The 21,557-nt window shown below is 46.1% G+C and overlaps 1 protein-coding gene across 1 annotated transcript in view; it reads left to right on the top strand.

The window, feature by feature from the left end:
* Nucleotides 1-586: 586 nt before the first annotated feature.
* PARM1 (prostate androgen-regulated mucin-like protein 1) overlaps nt 587-21,557 on the top strand; it is a 38,569-nt gene continuing 17,598 nt past the window's right edge. The window contains exon 1 of the mRNA XM_053363075.1: nt 587-927. Coding sequence (XP_053219050.1) covers nt 870-927 — 58 coding nt within the window. The 5' untranslated portion in view covers nt 587-869. The remainder of the gene's footprint in view (nt 928-21,557) is intronic.

The raw sequence follows: 21,557 nt of genomic DNA, 5'->3' as shown, positions 1-21,557 counted from the left end.
GCACAAGGCGGTTTACAAGATGAAGAACCAACAAAATAAATAAAACACATCTTACAACAGTCTGTCCCAATACAAACAAGTCAATAATAAAAAATATGACTTAAAATAAACAACAATATTCAACAATTCATTATAATATAATAATACACAATAAAATAAATTCTCAAAATACCGGCAAATAATAATTAAAGAGAAATCACCCTCAAACATTATTTTAAATAATTACTAAATTATTATCAGCAGAAGCAACAGCCGCAAATTCCTGCCTTGCAGGGGGTTGGACTAGATGATCCTCAGCGTCCCTTCCAAATCTACATTTCTAGGATTCTATTGTTTGTAAGCCGCTTTGGCATTTATTTGAATGAAAAGCGGCACAGAAACTCAATCAATCAATCAATCAATCAATCAATCCAGTGGTCAGGTCCCGGGGCAGTGGGGGGCAAAGAGAAGCCCGCTTGCCCTTGGGAAGATGGTTCTTCCGATCCTCTCGGCCCGCCGTCTCCTTTCCCCTCTCCAGGTTCCCAGGGGGCTTAAGCCTGCGCGCCCAGCAGGGGCCGCCCTGAGGCCGAGCGAGGGCCGGCTGCAGCAGCGGCGGCGAAAGGGGAGGCGAGAAGTCAGCGGGCGAGTCCCGGTGAAGGGAGGAGGAGCAGGAGGAGAAGGAGGCGTTGCACTGCAGCACCAGCAGCTCCGGACCAGAGAGGAAGGAAAGGAGAGAGAAAGACGCGCGCTCCTCGGAGCAGCCGGAGGAAGTGCCGCCGGCTCCGGATCGCAGCAGCTCCTCTGCCCGCCAAGGCCGTCTCCAAGCGGGGCGCCAAAGCTCCCCACCCTCCCGGCGCCGCGGTCCCCCCGTGCGCAACAGGGCGCGCGTCATGGCGCACCGGGGTGGCTGGGCGCTCGCCGCCTTCCTCCTCGCTGTCACGGCGGCAGGTAAGCGCGGCGGGGGCTGGAAAGTCAGCAGCGCGCTCCGAGCCTTCCCTCTCTTTTTCAAAAAACCAGGCTTGCCGTCCTTAACCCCGCTTTTCCTTAGGAGGGAGAGAGGCGCGCAGAAGGCGACGCGACTTGCTTTCTTGGGTAGTCAGGGGGAGCGCTGCGCTCTTTGGAGGCGTTGGTGCGCTTGGAAGCGCACGAGGTGGGCGGCAGAGACCAGAAATAAACTGGGTGGAAGGAGGCGTCTGGAGGTCCCTGGGGGAAATGTAGATTTCTTTACGCGCGCCTTTCCTTCCCCCAAAGAGCGCGAGGACCAGATTTCCAAGCGCAACGTTTTGGGCTCGATCGGGCTGCAGTCCCTAAGCACTTGCGCTTGAAAGTATGGGACGCTGAAACCAGGGGCGCTTACTTGCGAGTAAGGAGGGCCAGGGGGTGCCAGTGAACAGAGCAATATTTAGAAGCCGATGGTTTGCATTTGAAGGGATGGTTTGGAGTGAATGTGGCCAGGCCCATCATCTCTCCGGGTTCCTCGAAGGAGGGTGCGCGCGTGTCCTCGTGGACGGGGGTGGGGCACTTATCGTCAAATATTTGGCGGAGAAAGAGGAGAGGTGGTGTGGAAAATCGAAACTTAAGCGTTGCAAAGGTGGCTCTCTTGCTGGTGAGAGCAGGAATATGAAGCAAAGGGTACTGTACCGTGCCCAGAGTACTCAGCAAATTGCAATGGACACTGGGGTTTATTTCGTCTCTGTTAGGTAGGTATGGCTAAGTTGGCTGCCTCCTTGTCATGGGATAGCAACTAAGAAGCAAAGGGTTAAAAAAAAGTCCCTAATTTTCCCTTCTATGAAGTGTCAAGAGTTGTATACCTGTGAAAAGTTGAGCTGGGGGGCGCAGTCGTTAATAGCAGAGGGCTATTTCATAACTTTTGTAAAAGCCTACATCTAAAGTGACTGCGTCCAACATATATTTGCAAATGCACCTATTGTTTTGGCGTGTTAGTTGAAAAGCCAGGATTGGCTGCACGTCAAGTATTAATTGGGTGGCAAACTCTCACTTAGCCGCTGTTTATTCCATTTATACATGGATCAGTGCCACAGTTAGCTTCTTTCCTTGTGTTGCTACAAATATCCTATCCTTCTTAAACCCAGATCAGTTTTCAAAATATTCATTAGGCTATTTTAAATGCTATACTTAAACATAGCAACATACCAGATACCTATGCAAACCATATAACTGTAAATAAATCCCTTTTGGAATCATGATATTTTAGAGTTTGGAGATCATTGCAGACGGTTGGACTAGACGACTACCATTCTATGAATCTGTAGCTCCCTATTTAGTGTACTTCTGAGAAAACATGAGTAAATCCTAACATAAAATATTAGCATTGCACTGCATGATTTCCGTAATTGGTTAACAGTAGTAGTCACAACATCACCCAGAAATAGTAGGCAAACAACATTCAGCTCTTCATCACGTAGGGCAGGCATAGTACAGCAGCACAAACAGAGCTGTGAAGACTGTATTCCATGAGCTAAGAAAATAAGTTTGTACCCATGTTGTCCCATTTCTCTTCAAGTTTCTTTGGTAATCCTTTTTTGTACACATGGGCTCACCATTCCCTTTGGCATCCTGTCTCCGCCACCACTTTTTTTGTTTCGTAGAGATTCCATGCTGGGAAAGCTGAATTGTAACCTATAGGTAAAGGTAAAGGACCCCTGACAGTTAAGTCCGGTCGCGGATGACTCTGGGGTTGCAGCACTCATCTCGCTTTACAGGCCGAGGGAGCCGGCGGTTGTCCTCAGACAGTTTTTCTGGGTCATGCGCCCAGCATGTCTAAGCCACTTCTGGCGAAACCAGAACAGCGCACAGAAACGCCGTTTACCTTCCCGCCTATACCTTACCTATTTATCTACTTGCACTCTGACGTGCTTTCGAACTGCTAGGTGGGCAGGAGCTGGGACTGAGCACCGGGAGCTCACCCCGTCGCGGTGATTCGAACCGCCAACCTTCCAATTGGCAAGCCCTAGGCTCAGTGGTTTAGACCACAGTACCACCCACATCCTACTGCCACCTGCATCCCATAACCTATAGATTATGCCTATTGGATAAATGTGCCTAAATCTGTTCCTGCTTTCCCGCACCATTTCTTCTTCTTTTTCATAATTTTTTTGCCTCATGCAAACCTTGATGAAGGATGGAAAACTAAACCCCCGAACACTGGAGTGCCTCCCCCAGATACCAGGAAAACCTTTCCAGCAACTCCTTGGACTTCTGAGATTTTAATAGGTGTTGCCTGCATACTTTCAAGCACACTGCTCCATAAGGGTTAGAGATTTGCTTTAAAAGGTGGGGTGAAGACTGCAGCCCTATACACACTTACCTGAGGATACATTACACTGAATTCAGTGGAACTAGCTTTTGAGTCAACAAAGCTGACTTCAAGCTCTCAGTACCATATTATTGGGCTTTTATGTGCTTCTTTGAAGCATGCAACTTTAGAGGGAAGCAGGCTGGCTGCCACAGGCTGGGTTCTTCAAGTCACAGGAAAACTCAAGAGGGAGCAAAATTTATTTGGTCTGAAGTACAATGGTACCTTGCTTATCAAACCTAATGCATTCCAGGAGTCCGTTCGACTCCCGGAACCATTCGAAAACCAAGGTGTGACTTCTGATTGGCTGCAGAAGCTTCCTGCACTCAGTTGGATGTTGGCTTCCGAAAGACGTTTGCAAACTGGAACACTCACTTCCGGGTTTGCAGCGTTTGGGATCCGATTTGTTCAGGAGCCAAGCCGTTCGACAACCAAGGTGCCACTGTATTGGAATGGTTCAGGCCAGCCAGCCCCAGAAACGGAGTTTCTCCCAAGCAGTACTAAAAGAATGGTTCACTTTGTATTGGAAGTTCCACGCAGTTTATCAGGTCAGTTGCCGTCACCAAAGCAATTTGCCTTCAGGGTCCAAAAATAGTAAAATTCCATTGCTCACCAAAGGTGCAAAGTACGTAACCATGAGATGTTTTTTCCCCTTAAGAAACAGTGGATAGATGTCTTATCCTACCTACAACATCCAGTAAATAATTGAAAGCAGCCAGTGTTACAGCAGAAGGTCAAAATGTTCAACATACGATTCGGAGAATTACCTTTACAGAGTAACTCAGTACAAGATTTTGTTCTTGAAGGGAGCTTGGGAGAGGGATGGCGCCTTGCTTGCTGGTTGGCAGAACTGCCACAGCGTCAGAGAGAGGCACGGCTGGGATCTTTAACAGATGTGTAAAAGAAGGAATTTTGGCAACTCCTGCAGCCAAGCTGGTGCCAAATGTCTTGCTCTGCTTTCCTTTGAACCACATCAGAAAGGACGAGAGGGGGTGGGTCTTGTCATTAAGGCAGTCCAGGACCTCCAGACACACTGACCAGACCAGCGCCCTGGGGAGGTCATTTCAGTGCTGCTAGTGCAGCAGTTTGGCTTCACCCTCAGACGCATACTCCATTGTCTCCTGAGATACCAGGAAGTGGATTTATACTGGACCACCCCCACAATAGGACGCGGGTGGCGCTGTGGGTTAAACCACAGAGCCTAGGACTTGCCGATCAGAAGGTCGGCGGTTCGAATACCCTCGATGGGATGAGCTCCCATTGCTCGGTCCCTGCTCCTGCCAACCTAACAGTTCGAAAGCATGTCAAGTGCAAGTAGATAAATAGGTACCTCTCCGGCAGGAAGGTAAACGGTGTTTCCGTGCACTGCTCTGGTTTGCCAGAAGCGGCTTAGTCATGCTGGCCAAAAGACCCGGAAGCTGTACACCGGCTCCCTCAGCCAATGAACGCCGCAATCCCAGAGTCCGCCACGACTGGACCTAATGGTAAGGGGTCCCTTTACCTTTTATCCCCACAATATTCCACTTCATTGGTTTTCCTGCTACGTTCCCTCAGGTTAACCATGTTCCTGCTGTCAAGAGGGCCGTACTTGCACTGTACAGTCTTCCTCACACTCTACAATTTAGCTAAACACAGTCGCAAACAGCTCGCTCAAAACAAGTCGCTGAACTTGTTTGGGGCTGCAAGCTGTCTCCAAGGCAGCACCATCAAAGCTGTGCTTTTCGTTTTCCCAGTGCCCGCTTTCTGGATCTTTTCGACAGCGGTGGCAGGCGGCGTCTCCCAATTCTAATGCTTGTTGTTGCATGGTTTTGTGGTTGCCTGGAAACAGAAAGGCTTTTCTGCTTGTTGACATAATTTGCAATAATTTGCCCTTTCCTTTGTTCCTGCAGTATTTATTGTTGCACAAAACAACCTGGGGACCCAGGACTTTTAAGCGAGTCTTGGGACAAGCCCAGCTTGATGAAAGGTATCCAGCAGCTTCCACCGTCACAAAGTATTTTGCAAGCTCGCTTGAACCTCGTGCCTTGCTTCAGAGCACAGTTCCTGACAGCAAAACCCATATGGCACTTTGTCAAATCTTCCTCTCAGATAATCAGCTGCTGTGAGTGGATCACTCTGTCCTTATAAAGTCATACTTCGGGTTACAGATGCTTCGGGTTGCACGTTTTCGAGTTGCGCAACGCACCGAACCAGGAAGTATCAGAACAGGTTCAATCAATCAATCAAAATGTTTATTTGGCTTTACGCCCATCATGAAACAAAACACAACAAAACAAATCAAATAAAACAGCGGACTCGTACAAACCACAAGTAGTATAATACAGTTCACAACTCACAAGGACAGATATTAGCCGTTCAAAAAAAGTTTAAGATTAAGATTAAAAATTTTAGGCACTACACTAAAATCAATATCTGATGTCATTATAGAAAATTCTTATAACTATCAATAATCAGCTAACATTCCATTCCGTCTCTTGTACGAGAGGACGGCTGTTAGGAATTTAGCAACCTGTAGGGTAATATAAGAATCCACATCTTGAAGAACCCAGGCAAGCTGTAGGTCTACTGGTTTGTCAGCCATAGGCTGGATTATGGAGTTTAATATACTAGCACGGGCTGAACTGTACAAAGGGCAGATAAACATGACATGATGTAGAGATTCAGATGTTTTCATTTCACAAGCACACATAAAAGGGACTTGGCCCTTAGTGAATCTATGTCTCAGCACGTTTGTTGGAAAGACATTGAACCTAGCTCTAATGAAGGCATATTGGTGAGACGCGGCCATAAGCGAAGTTAAGTAGAACGGAGCGCGGTAGATAGGGGTTATGCCGAAATTTAACGGCGAGCAGGCTCCACCACCAGCTACGAAGTTTTGGTATAGCTCCACATCATCCAGCCTTTGATTTATACACCTTTTTGCCACATTTAGATCCAGTTTGAGCAATTCAGTGGGTGAAATCTCATAGGACAGCAATTTGGCATGGATTTTTCCTGACCACAAATTTGTGAAGTCATCTCGCCACATGCATTGAATGAGATAGTGGTTCGGGCCATAGGGATATCCAATAAATCAAAACTCTCCTCCATATAACTAGCTCCACTGAGGGGATCTTCATTTCTAAGCGAATAGCCGCATTACTTACGCATGTTGGTAATTTTAGAAGTCGGCGTAAGAATTGGCTTTGAAGTGACTCTAAAGGAGAGAGGTTTGCAAAGGCAGCCCATAAAGGTGCAGCATAGGCCATTGTGGCCATCACTTTGATGCTATACACTTTCAAGGCTGCAGGGATGAATAAGGCCCCCTCAGAGTAGAAAAAACGGAGGAGGGAGTGTGATAGGGCTTTTGTCTTGTTTTGAAGATATTCAACGTGCGCTTTCCACCCTAAATTATATTGAAAATAAATTCCTAAATATTTAAATTTATGTACTTGTTCGATTTTCGTGCCCTCCAGTTTCGGAACAGGTTACTTCCGGGTTTCGGCACATACACAGAAGCACTAACTCGTGCATTCCGCATGCGCAGAAGCGCTGAATCGCAACCGGCGCGTGCACAGATGCAGCGCTGCGGGTTGTGAACATTCGCAACCCGAGCATCCACTGTATTGCATTCAGGCTTTGTCAGAGATCCGGTTCCTTTTTTTCTTGTTACCATGATGTATGTATAGACACCTGCTGATGAAGGACAAAATTGTAGGGTTGGAAGGGACTCGCCCCCCGAGGGTCATCTAGTCCAACCCGCCCGCAATGCAGGAATCTCGACACACAGCCCCCCATCCATTTGATAACTTTTCACGCACCTGACAAAGTGTGCAGTAAAACGGTTGCACCTTCAGTGTGATTCAGCCTGGGTGAACTCAGCTACGTCAGCCTGGATAGCTCATTTGGTTAGAGCGTGGTGCTGATAATGCCAAGGTTGCAGGTTCGATCCCTACATATTCCTGGATTAATAATAATAATAATAATTTATTTATACCCCACCCTCCCCGGCCAGAGCCGGGCTCAGGGTGGCTAACACTAATAAAATCACAGTAAAAACATAATAGGGGGAAAAGAGGGGGGGGAAATTTAAAATACAGGTTAAAATGCAATTTAAAATGCAGCCTCATTTTAAAGTAGCTGATAAATCAAGACCATAAGGGGAGGGAAACATAAGGGTCAGACGGAGTCCAAACCAAAGGCCAGGCGGAACAGCTCCGTCTTGCAGGCCCTGCGGAAAGATGTCAAGTCCCGCAGGGCCCTAGTCTCTTGTGACAGAGCGTTCCACCAAGTCGGGGCCAGTGCTGAAAAGGCCCTGCCCTAGTTGAAACCAATCTAACCTCTTTGAGGCTTGGGACTTCCAAAGTGTTGTTATTTGTGAATCTCAAGGTCCTCCGCGGGGCATACCAGGAGAGGCGGTCCCATAGGGGTTGGACTAGATGTTCTTCCGGATCCCTCCCTACTTCAGTTCTGTGATTGTTTTCGGTTTTCTAAATAATCAAGTTATTTTGCAAAGAGCCATCTCCTTGCAATCCAAAATAGCATTTTAATCTTTCTCCCCTGGAATTTTGAATAGTTTAAAAGTGGTAGCCTGGATCCCATTCTGGGGTTTAGCTTCAACTCAGTTACTTGTAAGAAGCAACAGCCGTTTATCACTTACCACCTGACTTTATGGCATCCTCTACATGCTGAATGACTTTTGGTACCATGCAATTCTTGCTTAGTTATCCTGTAACTTTCTAGGTCCAAAATTCACCAAGGAAATTGCAGGCCGCTTTAAGGACACCTTAGCCTTTTGTGAACCTTGCTTGCGTGAAAAGGAGTGCAAACTTTCCTCCTTGGCCCTTACTTACCTGGACAGTGAAAACAGTTTGTTGGCTGTAAGTCCTACCTTTTAGTGAGCGTTTATGAGATCAGCAGGGAAACCCAAGGCTTTGCGTAATTTCTCTTTTCACCGTGACACTTGGATCTTAAGATTTTTATTTTACCATAATTTTGTGGAGGGCAAATAGATACCTCTTTCCTTCTTGAACTAGGAAGCCCGGCTCTGACCGCATCTAGTCCGTTGTGACTTGCCTGAAGTAGGAGAAATGAAACGTAACAATGGTACTTCTTCGTTTCGATTTTTTCTTTTTAAAAACAGAACAAAAACCGCTTCTTATACAGTGGTACCTCGGGTTAAGTACAGTGGTACCTCGGGTTACATACACTTCAGGTTACATACGCTTCAGGTTACAGACTCTGCTAACCCAGAAATAGTACCTCGGGTTAAGAACTTTGCTTCAGGATGAGAACAGAAATTGTGTGGCAGCAGCGAGAGGCCCCATTAGCTAAAGTGGTGCTTCAGGTTAAGAACAGTTTCAGGTTAAGAACGGACCTCCGGAATGAATTAAGTACTTAACCCGAGGTACCACTGTACTTAATTCATTCCAGAGGTCCGGTCTTGACCTGAAACTGTTCTTAATCTGAAGCACCACTTTAGCTAATGGGGGCTGCTGCTGCTGCTGTGCCGCCACGCAATTTCTGTTCTCATCCTGAAGCAAAGTTCTTAACCTGAGGTACTATTTCTGGGTTAGCGGAGTCTGTAACCTGAAGCGTATGTAACCCAAGGTACCATCTTTCAGGGCAGATTTACAAACCTTTGGATAAACATAATAAATAAAAGCACAATCAGAAAACAACACAAGCCTTTATAAAAGCCCAAGAGAATGACAGGGTGTCTGGCTGGGACCGAGCCTCGCCGGGGCGGAGAGTTTAGAAGATAGGAGTGGTGTGCAGAATAACTCAGCTGGCATTGCACATGACTGCTCCTAAGGAATGGGTGTGTGCATGTGGTTTTTTAAATTATATTTATTTTATTTCTCTGTTTTTCTTAAAAAAACATTTTGACAACAATACAAATCCAATATTACAATAAACAAAAATGTTTTGACTCCCTCCCCCTCCCCTTTTGCAGGTTCTTCATTACTCCGATTATTAACTACTCCTTGGTTTCCTTTTAAGTTTCATTTTAACTGTTTGGTTAATCCTGCTAATGAACTTTGGTGCCTACAATGGCATTTCAAATAATCTACAAATTTTCCCGTGTCTCTCATAAAGTTTCTCTCCTCTTAGTTCCTTATTGCTCCCATTACAGTGGTACCTCGGGTTACAGATGCTTCAGGTTACATACGCTTCAGGTTACAGACTCCGCTAACCCAGAAATAGTACCTCGGGTTAAGAACTTTGCTTCAGGATGAGAACAGAAATTGTGTGGCAGCAGCGAGAGGCCCCATTAGCTAAAGTGGTGCTTCAGGTTAATAACAGTTTCAGGTTAAGAACGGATCTCTGGAACGAATTGAGTACTTAACCCGAGGTACCACTGTAGTTTAATCTGCCACTCCTCCTTGGTTGGTACAGAATCTTATTTCCATCTGCGCAGGTATGATCCTTCTGACTCCTGTAGAGCTGGGGTACAAAACTGGGGATCCACTTCTGATCGATGACGTCCAGGTTCAGTAAAATAAATAAATCACTATATTTCCATAATGATATCCTGTTCCATCCCACCCACCCCCACTACTATGTTGTAATGTATATGTATATTATATATACATTAAACATACATACAAACAAACAAGCATAGATAGATAGATAGATAGATAGATAGATAGATAGATAGATAGACAGACTGGAATCCCAAGTCTACCCAAGATTATATCCTTCTATGTTTTAGGCGAGATGGGTAGCAATTTCTCAGGTTTTTTTTCGGGGGGGGGGGGAGTCACTAGCCATCACCTCTTGACATCTTTTCAGCCCCTGGCAGAATATGTTTTAATTTTACAGGTGTTTCAGCATTACAATTTTCCTGCATTGCAGAGGATGGCACTAGGCCAGCGGTTCCCAACCATTTTTTTGGCTATGCCCCACCTAAGCATCTCTGAAACCTTGCTGCCACCCCCCCACCCCCCCGTGACATATAATTCTGATTATTCAAAAAGTGAACTCCTGTTCACGTAAGGGAAGCCTAAAAGGCCATTCACTGTTAATAACTCATTCTTTAATTGCCCCCCCCTTAAAAATCAGATTGCTCCCCTATAGGGTGTGTGCCCCATGTTAGGAACCATGGGACTAGGCGACCCAGTTCTATTATTCTATGATCCCTTGATGCTAAGTTTCTCCTCTGTGGTAGAATTTGCAATGGGTGCTTGTAGCCTGTTGTCAGTTTTACAGTTATAATAAAATAATAATAATAATAATTTATTATTTATACCCCGCCCATCTGGCTGAGTTTCTCCAGCCACTCTGGGCGGCTTCCAATCGACTGTTAAAACAATACAGCGTTAAATATTAAAAACTTCCCTAAACGGGGCTGCCTTCAGATGTCTTTTAAAGATAAGATAGCTGCTTATTTCCTTCACATCTGTTGGGAGGGCGTTCCACAGGGCGGGCGCCACTACTGAGAAGGCCCTCTGTCTGGTTCCCAGTAACCTCACTTCTCACAATGAGGGAACCGCCAGAAGGTGCTCAGCGCTGGATTGCAGTGTCCGGGCTGAACGATGGGGGTGGAGACGCTCCTTCAGGTACGCAGGACCGAGGCCGTTTAGGGCTTTAAAGGTCAGCACCAACACTTTGAATTGTGTTTGGAAACATACTGTTGTGTTTGGTTATCTGTTGACACACTCCTGTTGTCGCTGGGCTTTGGCACGGCTTCTGTAGACTTCTGTGAGTATGTCTTGATGCTAGAGGGAGAGGCATAAAAATATTAAACAGGTAACCTAACTCCTGGGGGCAGTGAGAGATTTTACTTTCTTGGGCTCCATGATTCACTGCAGATGGTGACAGCAGCCACGAAATTAAAAGATGCCTGCTTCCTGGGAGAAAAGCAATGACAAACCTAGACAGCATCTTTGTTCCTGGTACCAGCATATATCCCACTCAGGAAACGGGCTCCCACAATATTAAAATCTGTTAAAATCTGGCCTGAAGGTGCTATTCACCAGCTGCAGGACTGTTTTGAGAGAACTAATTGGGATATTTTCGATCGTTCAGACCTGGAGGAGCACACGGCGGCAGTTCTGTGCTATATCAATCACTGCACAGACACTGTCACAGTAAACAAATCCATCCGGTTTTATCCCAATCAGAAACCCTGGATGAATAGAGAGGTCCAGGGCCTGTTGCGGGAAAGGAACAGGGCTTTCAGGTCAGGCGAGGTGCAGCTTTACAGTGTGGCAAGAGCAAACTTGAAGAGGGGTATTCGACAGGCAAAACGGGATTATAGGCTGAGGATTGAGGACAATTTAAGGAGCAACAACACAAGACAGATGTGGCAGGGGATTCAGCACATTACCAACTACAAACCTAACCTTGGTGCTGTCGACGGTGACCCTTTGCTGGCGGAGGAGCTTAACCTCTTCTTTGCTCGCTTCGAGAAGGAGCCACCTGAGACGCCGGTATTACAGCCACCAGCCCATAGGGGCCCCTCATTCACGGTAGAGGAGCATGAGGTGAGAAAGGTATTGAGGATGGTGAATCCGAGGAAGGCGGCTGGACCTGATGGCATCACTGGAAAGGTGTTGAAGGGCTGTGCGGATCAGCTGGCGAGGGTCTTTACTAAGATCTTCAACAAGTCCTTACACCAGTCTATTGTCCCACCCTGCCTGAAGTCGTCAACTATTGTCCCTCTGCCTAAAAAATCCACAATCAGTAGTTTGAACGACTACAGACCAGTTGCACTGACTCCAATCATCATGAAGTGTTTTGAGAAACTGATGCGCCGTCATATTATTTCCTGTCTTCCATCAACTTTTGACAACTACCAGTTTGCATACAGGGCAAATAGATCCACAGAGGACGCTATCACCACTACTCTCCATGCTGCTCTGTTCCATCTGGAGCAGCCGGGGAGTTATGTGAGGCTGCTGTTTGTGGACTTTAGCTCAGCTTTTAACACTATCCTCCCCCATAGACTGGTGTCCAAGCTAGAGGCGATTGGACTCTCCAACTCCACCTGTCTCTGGGTTTTGGATTTTTTGTCAGAACGTTCTCAGAGGGTTAGAGTAGGGTCACATATGTCCACAGCCCTTAGCCTTAACACCGGCTCACCACAGGGTTGTGTGTTGAGTCCCCTGCTCTATGCTCTCTATACGTATGACTGTACAGCCACCTATTCCAGCAACAAAATCATCAAGTTTGCTGATGACACTACGGTGGTAGGGCTCATTTCAGGAGGGGATGAGTCCGCCTATCGGGACGAGGTGGAGCGGCTCTGTGTTTGGTGTGGAGAGAACAATCTGGCTCTTAATACGGCTAAGACCAAGGAATTAGTGGTGGATTACAGGAAAAAAAAGGCGGACATTCAGCCCTTGCATATCAATGGGGAACGGGTGGAGAGGGTGGCGGAATTCAGGTTTTTGGGAGTAACTATCGATCAGGGCATGACTTGGAGCGCAAATACCACTGCTCTGGTGAAGAAGGCCCAGCAGAGAATTTATTTCCTCAGACTTTTAAAGAAGAACAATCTGAGTGAGAGACTGCTGGTGTCCTTCTACCGAGGCTCCATAGAGAGCATTCTTACATACTGTATTTGTGCTTGGTTCTCCAGTTGTACAGCTAGGGAGAGGAAGGTGCTCCAGAAGGTCATAACCACAGCACAAAGGATTATTGGTCAACCTCTCCCATCTTTGGAAGAATTGTACGGTTCCCGTTGTCTTAGGAAAGCAAACAACATCCTGCAGGATTCATCTCACCCGGGATACAGTCTGTTTGCACTACTGCCTTCTGGCAGGAGATATAGAAACATCAAGTCAAGGACAAATAGACTGAAAAACAGTTTTTACCCGAGAGCTGTGGCCCTTTTGAATGCTGTAACTCGATAGTGTGACCTGGGAGATTGATGGGTGTGGGTGTGGCTGGAATGTGGTTTGATGGTTGTTGTTGTTGTTTTGCTTTTGTTGTTTTTAAGGGATGGCATCCAATTTCGTTGCACTTGTGCAATGTTGCACGTGTGTAATGACAATAAAGAATCTATCTATCTATCTATCTATCTATCTAAAAAGTAGAGACATCACCTTGCCAACAAAGGTCCGTATAGTAAAAGCTATGGTTTTCCCAGTAGTGATGTATGGAAGTGAGAGCTGGACCATAAAGAAGGCTGATCGCCGAAGAATTGATGCTTTTGAATTATGGTGCTGGAGGAGACTCTTGAGAGTCCCATGGACTGCAAGAAGATCAAACCTCTCCATTCTGAAGGAAATCAGCCCTGAGTGCTCACTGGAAGGACAGATCGTGAAGCTGAGGCTCCAAGACTTTGGCCACCTCATGAGAAGAGAAGACTCCCTGGAAAAGACCCTGATGTTGGGAAAGATGGAGGGCACAAGGAGAAGGGGACGACAGAGGACGAGATGGTTGAATAGTGTTCTCGAAGCTACCATCATGAGTTTGACCAAACTGCGGGAGGCAGTGGAAGACAGAAGTGCCTGGCATGCTCTGGTCCATGGGGTCACGAAGAGTCGGACACGACTAAACGACTAAACAACAAAACCTAACTCCTATGGGCCAAAGCAAAATGCTATATTTGTGGTGTTGGCCTCCTCACCTGTCCCTGCTGGACACAGAGACGCATTCCTCTATACACAGAGAAAATAGATTCCCTGCTATATATGCACACTCTTAGCCACTCAGCCACCATAGGACAAGCAGTCTGTCCGTCTGTCCCCCCAGTTTTACATAGGGACAGCTGTTTCCTGCAAAAACCGTGCATGTGTTCACATGCCCTGTACATAAATGAGATACCAGCGCCGTGTCTCTAGAAACGAACTCTCAACACTCAGCAATACAGTGGTACTTTCGTTTAAGAACAGTCCTGTTTACGAACGATTCGGTTTATGAACTCCACAAAACCGGAAGTAGCGTCCCGGTTTGCAAACTTTACCTTGGTCTAAGAACGGAAGCCAAATGGCGGAAGGGCACCGGTGGCGAGAGGCCTCATTAGGGAAAGCGCACCCCGGTTTAAGGACGGACTTCTGGAACGGATTAAGTTCGTAAACCGAGGTACCACTGTACTTAATAATTCTGGATCTATTCTGGTTCCCACCAGAAAAAAATGTGGCACTTTGCTTTGACCCCTGTAAGAAATCCATTGCTATTCTTTTAAAAACCTTAGATGACTAGTTGTGGGTCCTGCCCCTTTTCTGGATAATGGTTCTTCAAATCCCTGTGGACTGCAACTGAGATTTAACTGTTAAGGCGTTTTCTTTTTCTCATGGACTCGAAAGAAGCTTGTTAAACACAAGACCGGCTTGCCTTAAGAAACAAACACTCCATTTTGAAAAGCAGGGTGGCGAAGAATAATTTAGAAGGATTTGATGCTATGAACTGTTGTCTTAATGAGATCAAAGCTCATGCTGAGATGAAAAGCTACAAAACGAGCCAGTTGCCTCATTATGGGTTTAAATTCTGAACTAGTGCCCTGTTGCTGCTTTAATGTACTGGCGGGTGACAGCAAACTAAACAATTTCAAGAATCGGAAGCCTGGCTTCTGGGACCTGAGGGCACTGTGGTGACATGAAAAGAATAATCATTCAATAATAAGTTCAACATTTAGCAGCATGGCTTTTGAGCCCACTCGAGAACCCAAAATGTTTGCTTTTACAGTTCTTTTTGGAGTCGCCCCCGCTATAGAGCTGATAGCTTGAGTTCTTGGGGTCAGTTGAGGTGCAATTCCATCTCCTTTGTTTGGCAACCGTTGAGAAGCCATCCCTTTAAAACCGCTTTGGACAGAATGGGAACTGTGTGGAAGGACGGCGCTGTCTCTCAGGTCAGTACGTCCCTCAGACTAAGACAGGGCTCCACAATCTTTTCAGGCTCAGGGGCGGCACATTCCGGAAATATATGGAACCGTCACAGGCACCAAAAAATGTACCCATTTCACAGAAGAAGGATGTGGTTGTTGTTTAGTCGTGTCCGACTCTTCGTGACCCCATGGACCAGAGCACGCCAGGCACTCCTGTCTTCCACTGCCTCCCGCAGTTTGGCCAAACTCATGCTGGTAGCTTTGAGAACACTGTCCCACCATCTCGTCCTCTGTCGTCCCCTTCTCCTTGGGCCCCCCATCTTCCCCAACATCAGGGTCTTTTCCAGAGAGTCTTCTCTTCTCATGAGGTGGCCAAAGTATTGGAGCCTCAGCTTCAGGATCTGTCCTTCCAGGGAGCACTCAGGGCTGATTTCCTTCAGAATGGATAGGTTGGATCTTCTTGCAGTCCATGGGACTCTCAAGAGTCTCCTCCAGCACCATAATTCAAAAGCATCAATTCTTCGGCGATCAGCCTTCTTTATGGTCCAGCTCTCACTTCCATACATCACCACTGGGAAAACCATAGCTTGAACTATCCGGACCTTTGTTGGCAAGGTGATGTCTCTGCTTTTTAAGATGCTGTCTAGGTTTGTCAGTGCTTTTCTCCCAAGAAGAAGGATAGGACATGCTCAAACTGGCAAAACGCACACAATGTCCCGAACTACCAAAACACAGGGGAAAACAAACAGACAATACCCCACCACCATATTTGGGCGGGGGGGGCTCAGACCAAAATAATAATAAATAACAAGGAAAGCAATATACACCATTCCCCAAAAAAACACCCACACACAGACCACCCCCAACACAACAGGGATTCCAGCCGAGAATGACAAGAAAGAAGGTGGCTGTTGGTTGGCCTGTACTTCATTTCCAGTCAGTCCAACCACTGTCCCCAAAAAATTTAAATGGCAGCCGCCAAGGACAACAGGTGCTTCAGGTAATCTGTTCAATTGAGCCTACATCCTGATTTGTTGGCGCAAAGTTTGCAAGAAAGTTAGACAGCATCAACTATATATTGATCATTCATTCTGATTTGCTTGTGGGGAGGTTAGACGATTCTGCGCCAAGGAGTTGTTGTTTTTTGTGTGTGTGTTTTCAATTTTTTTTATTAATTTTCCAAATTTATAACAAACAGATAGGAAAAAGAAAACAAACAAACAAACATTTATCCTTATTATAGTAATTCCACTTTTGTTAACATTGTTAAGTGACTTCCTCGAATCCCCCAGCTGAGTTTCCATATAAATCATTGTAACAGTTTTCCAAAACTATTTTCACATAAAATTTACTTGGTCAATTAACATCTTACTTTCTTTTCATTTTTAACTTTAACATAATATTTTACATACCACATTTTCAAATCCCAGGCCTATTTGGTACTCACAAGTAATTCTGTTTATATTATCTTAAGATATTTAGCTAAATAGTCTTTGATTTTCTTCCACTCCTCTTGGTGCTCCTCTTCCCTCTGGTCATGGACACTTCCAGTCAAGGTCGGCTAGCTTCAAAAATTCCATCATCTTCATCCTCCATTTCTCCACTGTTGGTACTTTTTGTAATTTCCAATTTTTGGCCAGCAAAATTCTAGCTGAAGTTGTGGCATACAAAAACAATCTAACATCTTTTTGGGGGCAATTCCAAACCTATTATTCCATGTAGAAAGGCTTCTGGTTTCTTAATAAATGGATATTTCAATATTTTTTCCAATTCATTATATATCTTTCCCCAGAAGTCTTTCACCTTGGGGCAGGTCCACCACATATGATAAAAAGTACCTTCTTTTTATTTACGTTTCCAACATAGGTTATCAGGTAATCTTTGCTAATTTTACAGGGGTTAAGTACCATCTATACATCATTTTCATTTCATAACACCTTTAACACCGTGCATGCAGTGAACTTAACCCCTTTCCTCCACAACCTTTCCCAGTCTTCAAACATTATATTGTGTCCAACATCTCTTGCCCAATATTGCGCCAAGGAGTTGTTATCCCACACTTATAGAGTGCATTTCCCCATGCCTTTCCCCATAGCTTTTGCTACACAGTCCACTTTTAAATGCATATTCATAGTGGAAACACCGTACAAAAACAGGCTATGTGCTGTCGCAGTCGAGGCCAAGCCTGTCAGTGGAGTTATCGGCTGGCTTGCACAGTGCTTTGGTGACAGAAAGCAGAGACCAGTAAACTCAATAAAATAGGCCTGGCAGTGAAGCTTATTAATGTGGTGATGGGATGTCATCTCCTAAGCAGCAGCTGCCCAGAACTATAGAGCTATAGAGAGTGATTTACGCAAGACCGACAGGGATGCGTGACTCCAAGAATATGCAATCTAATTACTGGGAGAGAATGCAGGCTGCTCTCAATCGTAAACAGATAAGCCTTTCTTACGGGAAACTTAGAATAAACCTTCCCTTCTTCAACTCCCAGTATAACAGAGTATGCTGGGGGAAAAGATTATAGTTCAGTATTGCTGTCCCTGCAAAAAATATCCTCATGCCAAATCCTAGCATTTTCAGAAAACTTTGCGTGGCAGCCAAAAAGGCACAGAGTGGTTGGAGACGCTGACCTGTTTTCTACTGAGCTGGTGCACCTCTGGATTGAACCACTTCAGGGTTCAGGTGGGGGCATGTTTAAAAGTCACCTGCAGATAGAAAACTGGTATATCAAGGAGAATATTCTGCTGGAATTCTCCTCCCCGGCAGCTGGTTTTCCAGGTCCAGGGATTCGGAGGGCGGAAATGTGTGGCAGGGCATTTAGTCCTGCAAATTCTGGTCTGATGTGGTACATCCTAGAACCAAGGCATAGGTTTAGCATCTCAGCGAGAATTTAGTCCTCTCAGGCAGCGTGTACCGGTGGATGTCATCCGTTCAAGTTCAGAACTGGTTGCTGTTGTTACGGTGGCAAGTGCTTTTGAGTGCCTTGCTGCCTAACCCAGGGGTCCCCAAACTAAGGCCTGCGGGCTGGATAAGGCCTGACGGACTCGTTTATCTGGCCCGTGGCGACCTCCACCGCCCGCTCTTACCAGCGCTGCGCTGCGCCACTGCCCACTTTCGTGTCAGAGGAGCACCGGAAATAGCTTGTGCACATGCGCATGCGTTATTTGCGCATGCACACACGTTATTTCTGGTGCACATCCGGGTCGGAGGAGGCCCGTGCACATGCGCACAAGCTATTTACGGTGCTCCTCTGACCCAGAAGTGCGCTGGAAATAGTGTGTGGGCACACGCCCTCCGGCCCGCCGTGCGATTGGCGTTGAAGACACCGGCCCGAGGCGCGGTAAGTTTGCTGACCCTTGGCCTAACCCATGATGTGTGAATTTAGAGACTGGCTGTTGTTTCCCACATGCTATAGGGCTGTTGCATCAGATTAATTGCAGTTTAGCATATAGCCTCTCACGTCTTCCATCTCCCATAATGCCATTCTCCAAAGGAAAGTCTTAATATATCTATGCTGGTGCCAATTCTGCAACATAACGCAGCAGAGAGTTCAGTCGCATTAATCTCAGTCAATGTAAAAGCAGCAGAAAATGAACTCACTTTGTCGTTCCCCTCAACTACCCCTCAGCACTTAACTTTGGCTGGATAGAAATTATGTCACGAAATGTGCTTTATGACATTTATGCCTGCCTCAAACACAGCAAGAGAAAACCTGAATGTAGTAAGTGCTTAGAATCATAGAATTGGCCCTCCAGCTGTTTTGGGACTACAATTCCCATCATCCCTGACCACTGGTCCTGTTAGCTAGGGATGATGGGAGTTGTAGTCCCAAAACATCTGGAGGGGCGAGTTTGGCCATCACTGAGCTGGAGAGTAGGCCTAGAAACAGGTGGTTATTGGCAGATGGACAGTTCCAGCAAAGGAAACGACGAGTGAAAAATAATAAGCAACCCATGTTTTAACACTGCATTGCAAAAGTGATTATTAGCTGCAGAAAGGCGATAGTGTGTTCTCTCAACAAAATAATAAAAACTCCTGGTTCCTGCTGCTCTCTGATTTTAGTATATGCCCGTCATATGGATAGAGATTATCACAAGGGCAATTCACACCACCTTTGTCCATTTTTAAAGACTTGGCGTGAGAGAATTTGCTCAGCGGTTAAAGCAAAAACTTAAAGTTTGATTTAAAAATAGGAGAATGCATTGGGGCTCACAGGTCATCAGGGTGTGGGGAGGGAATGAGGTTCCCTCCCTCTGTGCTGACCCTTTGCTCCTGCCTCCCTCTGTCTTGCAAAGTCTCCCTCTTCCCCTTTGCCCTTCCTTACCTGCCAGACCTGGGATGCGGGTGGTGCTGTGGGTTAAACCAAAGAGCCTAGGACTTGCCGATCAGAAGGTCGGCGGTTCGAATCCTCGCGATGGGGTGAGCTCTCATTGCTTGGTCCCTGCTCCTGCCAACCTAGCAGTTCAAAAGCACGTCAAAGTGCAAGTAGATAAAAAGGTACCGCTCCGGTGGGAAGGTAAACGGCATTTCCGTGTGCTGCTCCGGTTCGCCAGAAGCCGTTTAGTCATGCTGGCCACATGACCCGGAAGCTGTCTGTGGACAAACGCCAGCTCCCTCGGCCAGTAAAGCGAGATGAGTGCCGCAACCCCAGAGTCGGCCACGACTGGACCTAATGGTCAGGGGTCCCTTTACCTTTACCTGCCAGACCGGCTTGTTCACCAAGACCTGGTAAAGAAAGGGCAAGGCGAAGGGATAAGCAGCACTCCTTCTCACCTCCTAGATCCCTCTGCCAGCAAGTGAGTTGACCACAGGTGTTTTGTCCAACACTCTTCACCCTGACCCACCTTCCCAAACCATCGATTGGGGTGGCACCTGCTGGTAGAAGGTTGGACATTAATATTGAAGTCACTTTGGAAATACAGTCGTACCTTGGATGCCGAACGCCTTGAAACAAGTACATTTCAGCTCCTGAACGATCAAAAACCAGAAATGAGTATTCCAGTTTTCGGGTGATTTTAGGAAGCTGAACGTCCGGCATGGCTTCCGATTGGCTGCAGGATGTTCCTGCAGCCAATTGGAAGCCACATCTTGGTTTTTTAACAGTTCTGGGAGTGGAAGGGATTTCTGGAACGCATTCTGTTCAAGAACCAAGGTACGGCTGTACTACAAGTTTCATCCGGAGGACCAAGATTCTATATACAGTGGTACCTCGGATTAATTTGTTCTGGAGGTCCGTTCTTAACCTGAAATTGTTCTTAACCTGAAGCACCACTTTAGCTAATGGGGCCTCCCGCTGCTGCCGTGCCGCCGGAGCACGATTTCTGTTCTCATCCTGAAGCAAAGTTCTTAACCTGAGGTAATATTTCTGGGTTAGCGGAGTCTGTAAACTGAAGCGTATGTATCCTGAAGTTTATGTAACCCCAGGTATCACTGTAACTGTTACATAAGCACACATGTATGCTAAAATTTGTTCCAGTGGCCTCTTCCATTTGCGCAAGGTGTCATTCCATTGGAAACATCTTCCGTCATTTCTCAATGTGCTCAAATGCTTGAACCAGTTTTACATTTACGTAAAACCCTCAATTTGAGATACCCCCAAGCTAGGGGATGGGATCCACAGAGCAGATAAAATAAAAGGGAAAATAGAAGAATTTTTAAATAATAGCATCTACTGCCGCCATTGTGCGACTAAATGCCGTATCTCTGGAATGGAAGGGGCAGACAAGTTATGATCAGAATTTTCCACATGCATTCAGCTTGTTTATTTGTCTTAACTTCAAAGCAGCTGTAGGAGACTGTAAGCTTTGATTAAGGAATTGGCACTGGGGGGAGAGGGGGGGTCTGATCCTTTTCTCCCATGGTATTTCCCTGATATAATCCCCCCCACCCCTTGCAAAACATAACAGAAAACCCCTTATTATCTTCACAGGGTGAAAATAGGAAGGTGCAATGTCAGGCTCAAATAGCAGGTTTGGGAGGGCAGATTTAAATCAGAGAAATAGCTGTGTCACACACAGTTTCACCCTGCCTTCAGCAAACACAACACTCAACCGTGCGACGTCAGCACAGGTTAAATTTCCCAGCAAAGACCTTATTAAGCAGAGAGTTAAAAGAAAGTGGTTTTTGGGGGGTGGGGTACGGAAAGTAAGTAAGAGGAAAGGAAAGTCATCTTGACATTTTACTGTACAGAAATGAAGATGTGAAATTAAGTGTCCCGATAACAATAAGCTACAGCGCGTTTTAGTAACGGCCAGTTCGTGACAGCTTCTTCCAAGGTCTTTCCACCCTCGAAGCAGACATATCTGCCTTGACTCTGTTTTCTTGCCCTTTGCATGCGTTCTGCCAATTACAGAATGTTACAGGCTTGTCATCAAGCAAATCTTGATTGTATTTTGGCAATGCCTAGGTTTGAAAACCAGTTCAGACATCCCTGTGGATCTGCTATCGCAGCTCGTCGCAGCAGCAAGGCAACGTCTCAAGTTACAGACTTCACAGAAAATTACAGCG

The sequence above is a fragment of the Podarcis raffonei genome, chromosome 13 (genome assembly GCF_027172205.1).
Source record: "Podarcis raffonei isolate rPodRaf1 chromosome 13, rPodRaf1.pri, whole genome shotgun sequence".
In the NCBI taxonomy this organism is placed as follows: Eukaryota; Metazoa; Chordata; class Lepidosauria; order Squamata; family Lacertidae; genus Podarcis; species Podarcis raffonei.
Note: the sequence above shows the minus strand (reverse complement) of the source record. Positions and strands in the feature narration are given on the sequence as shown.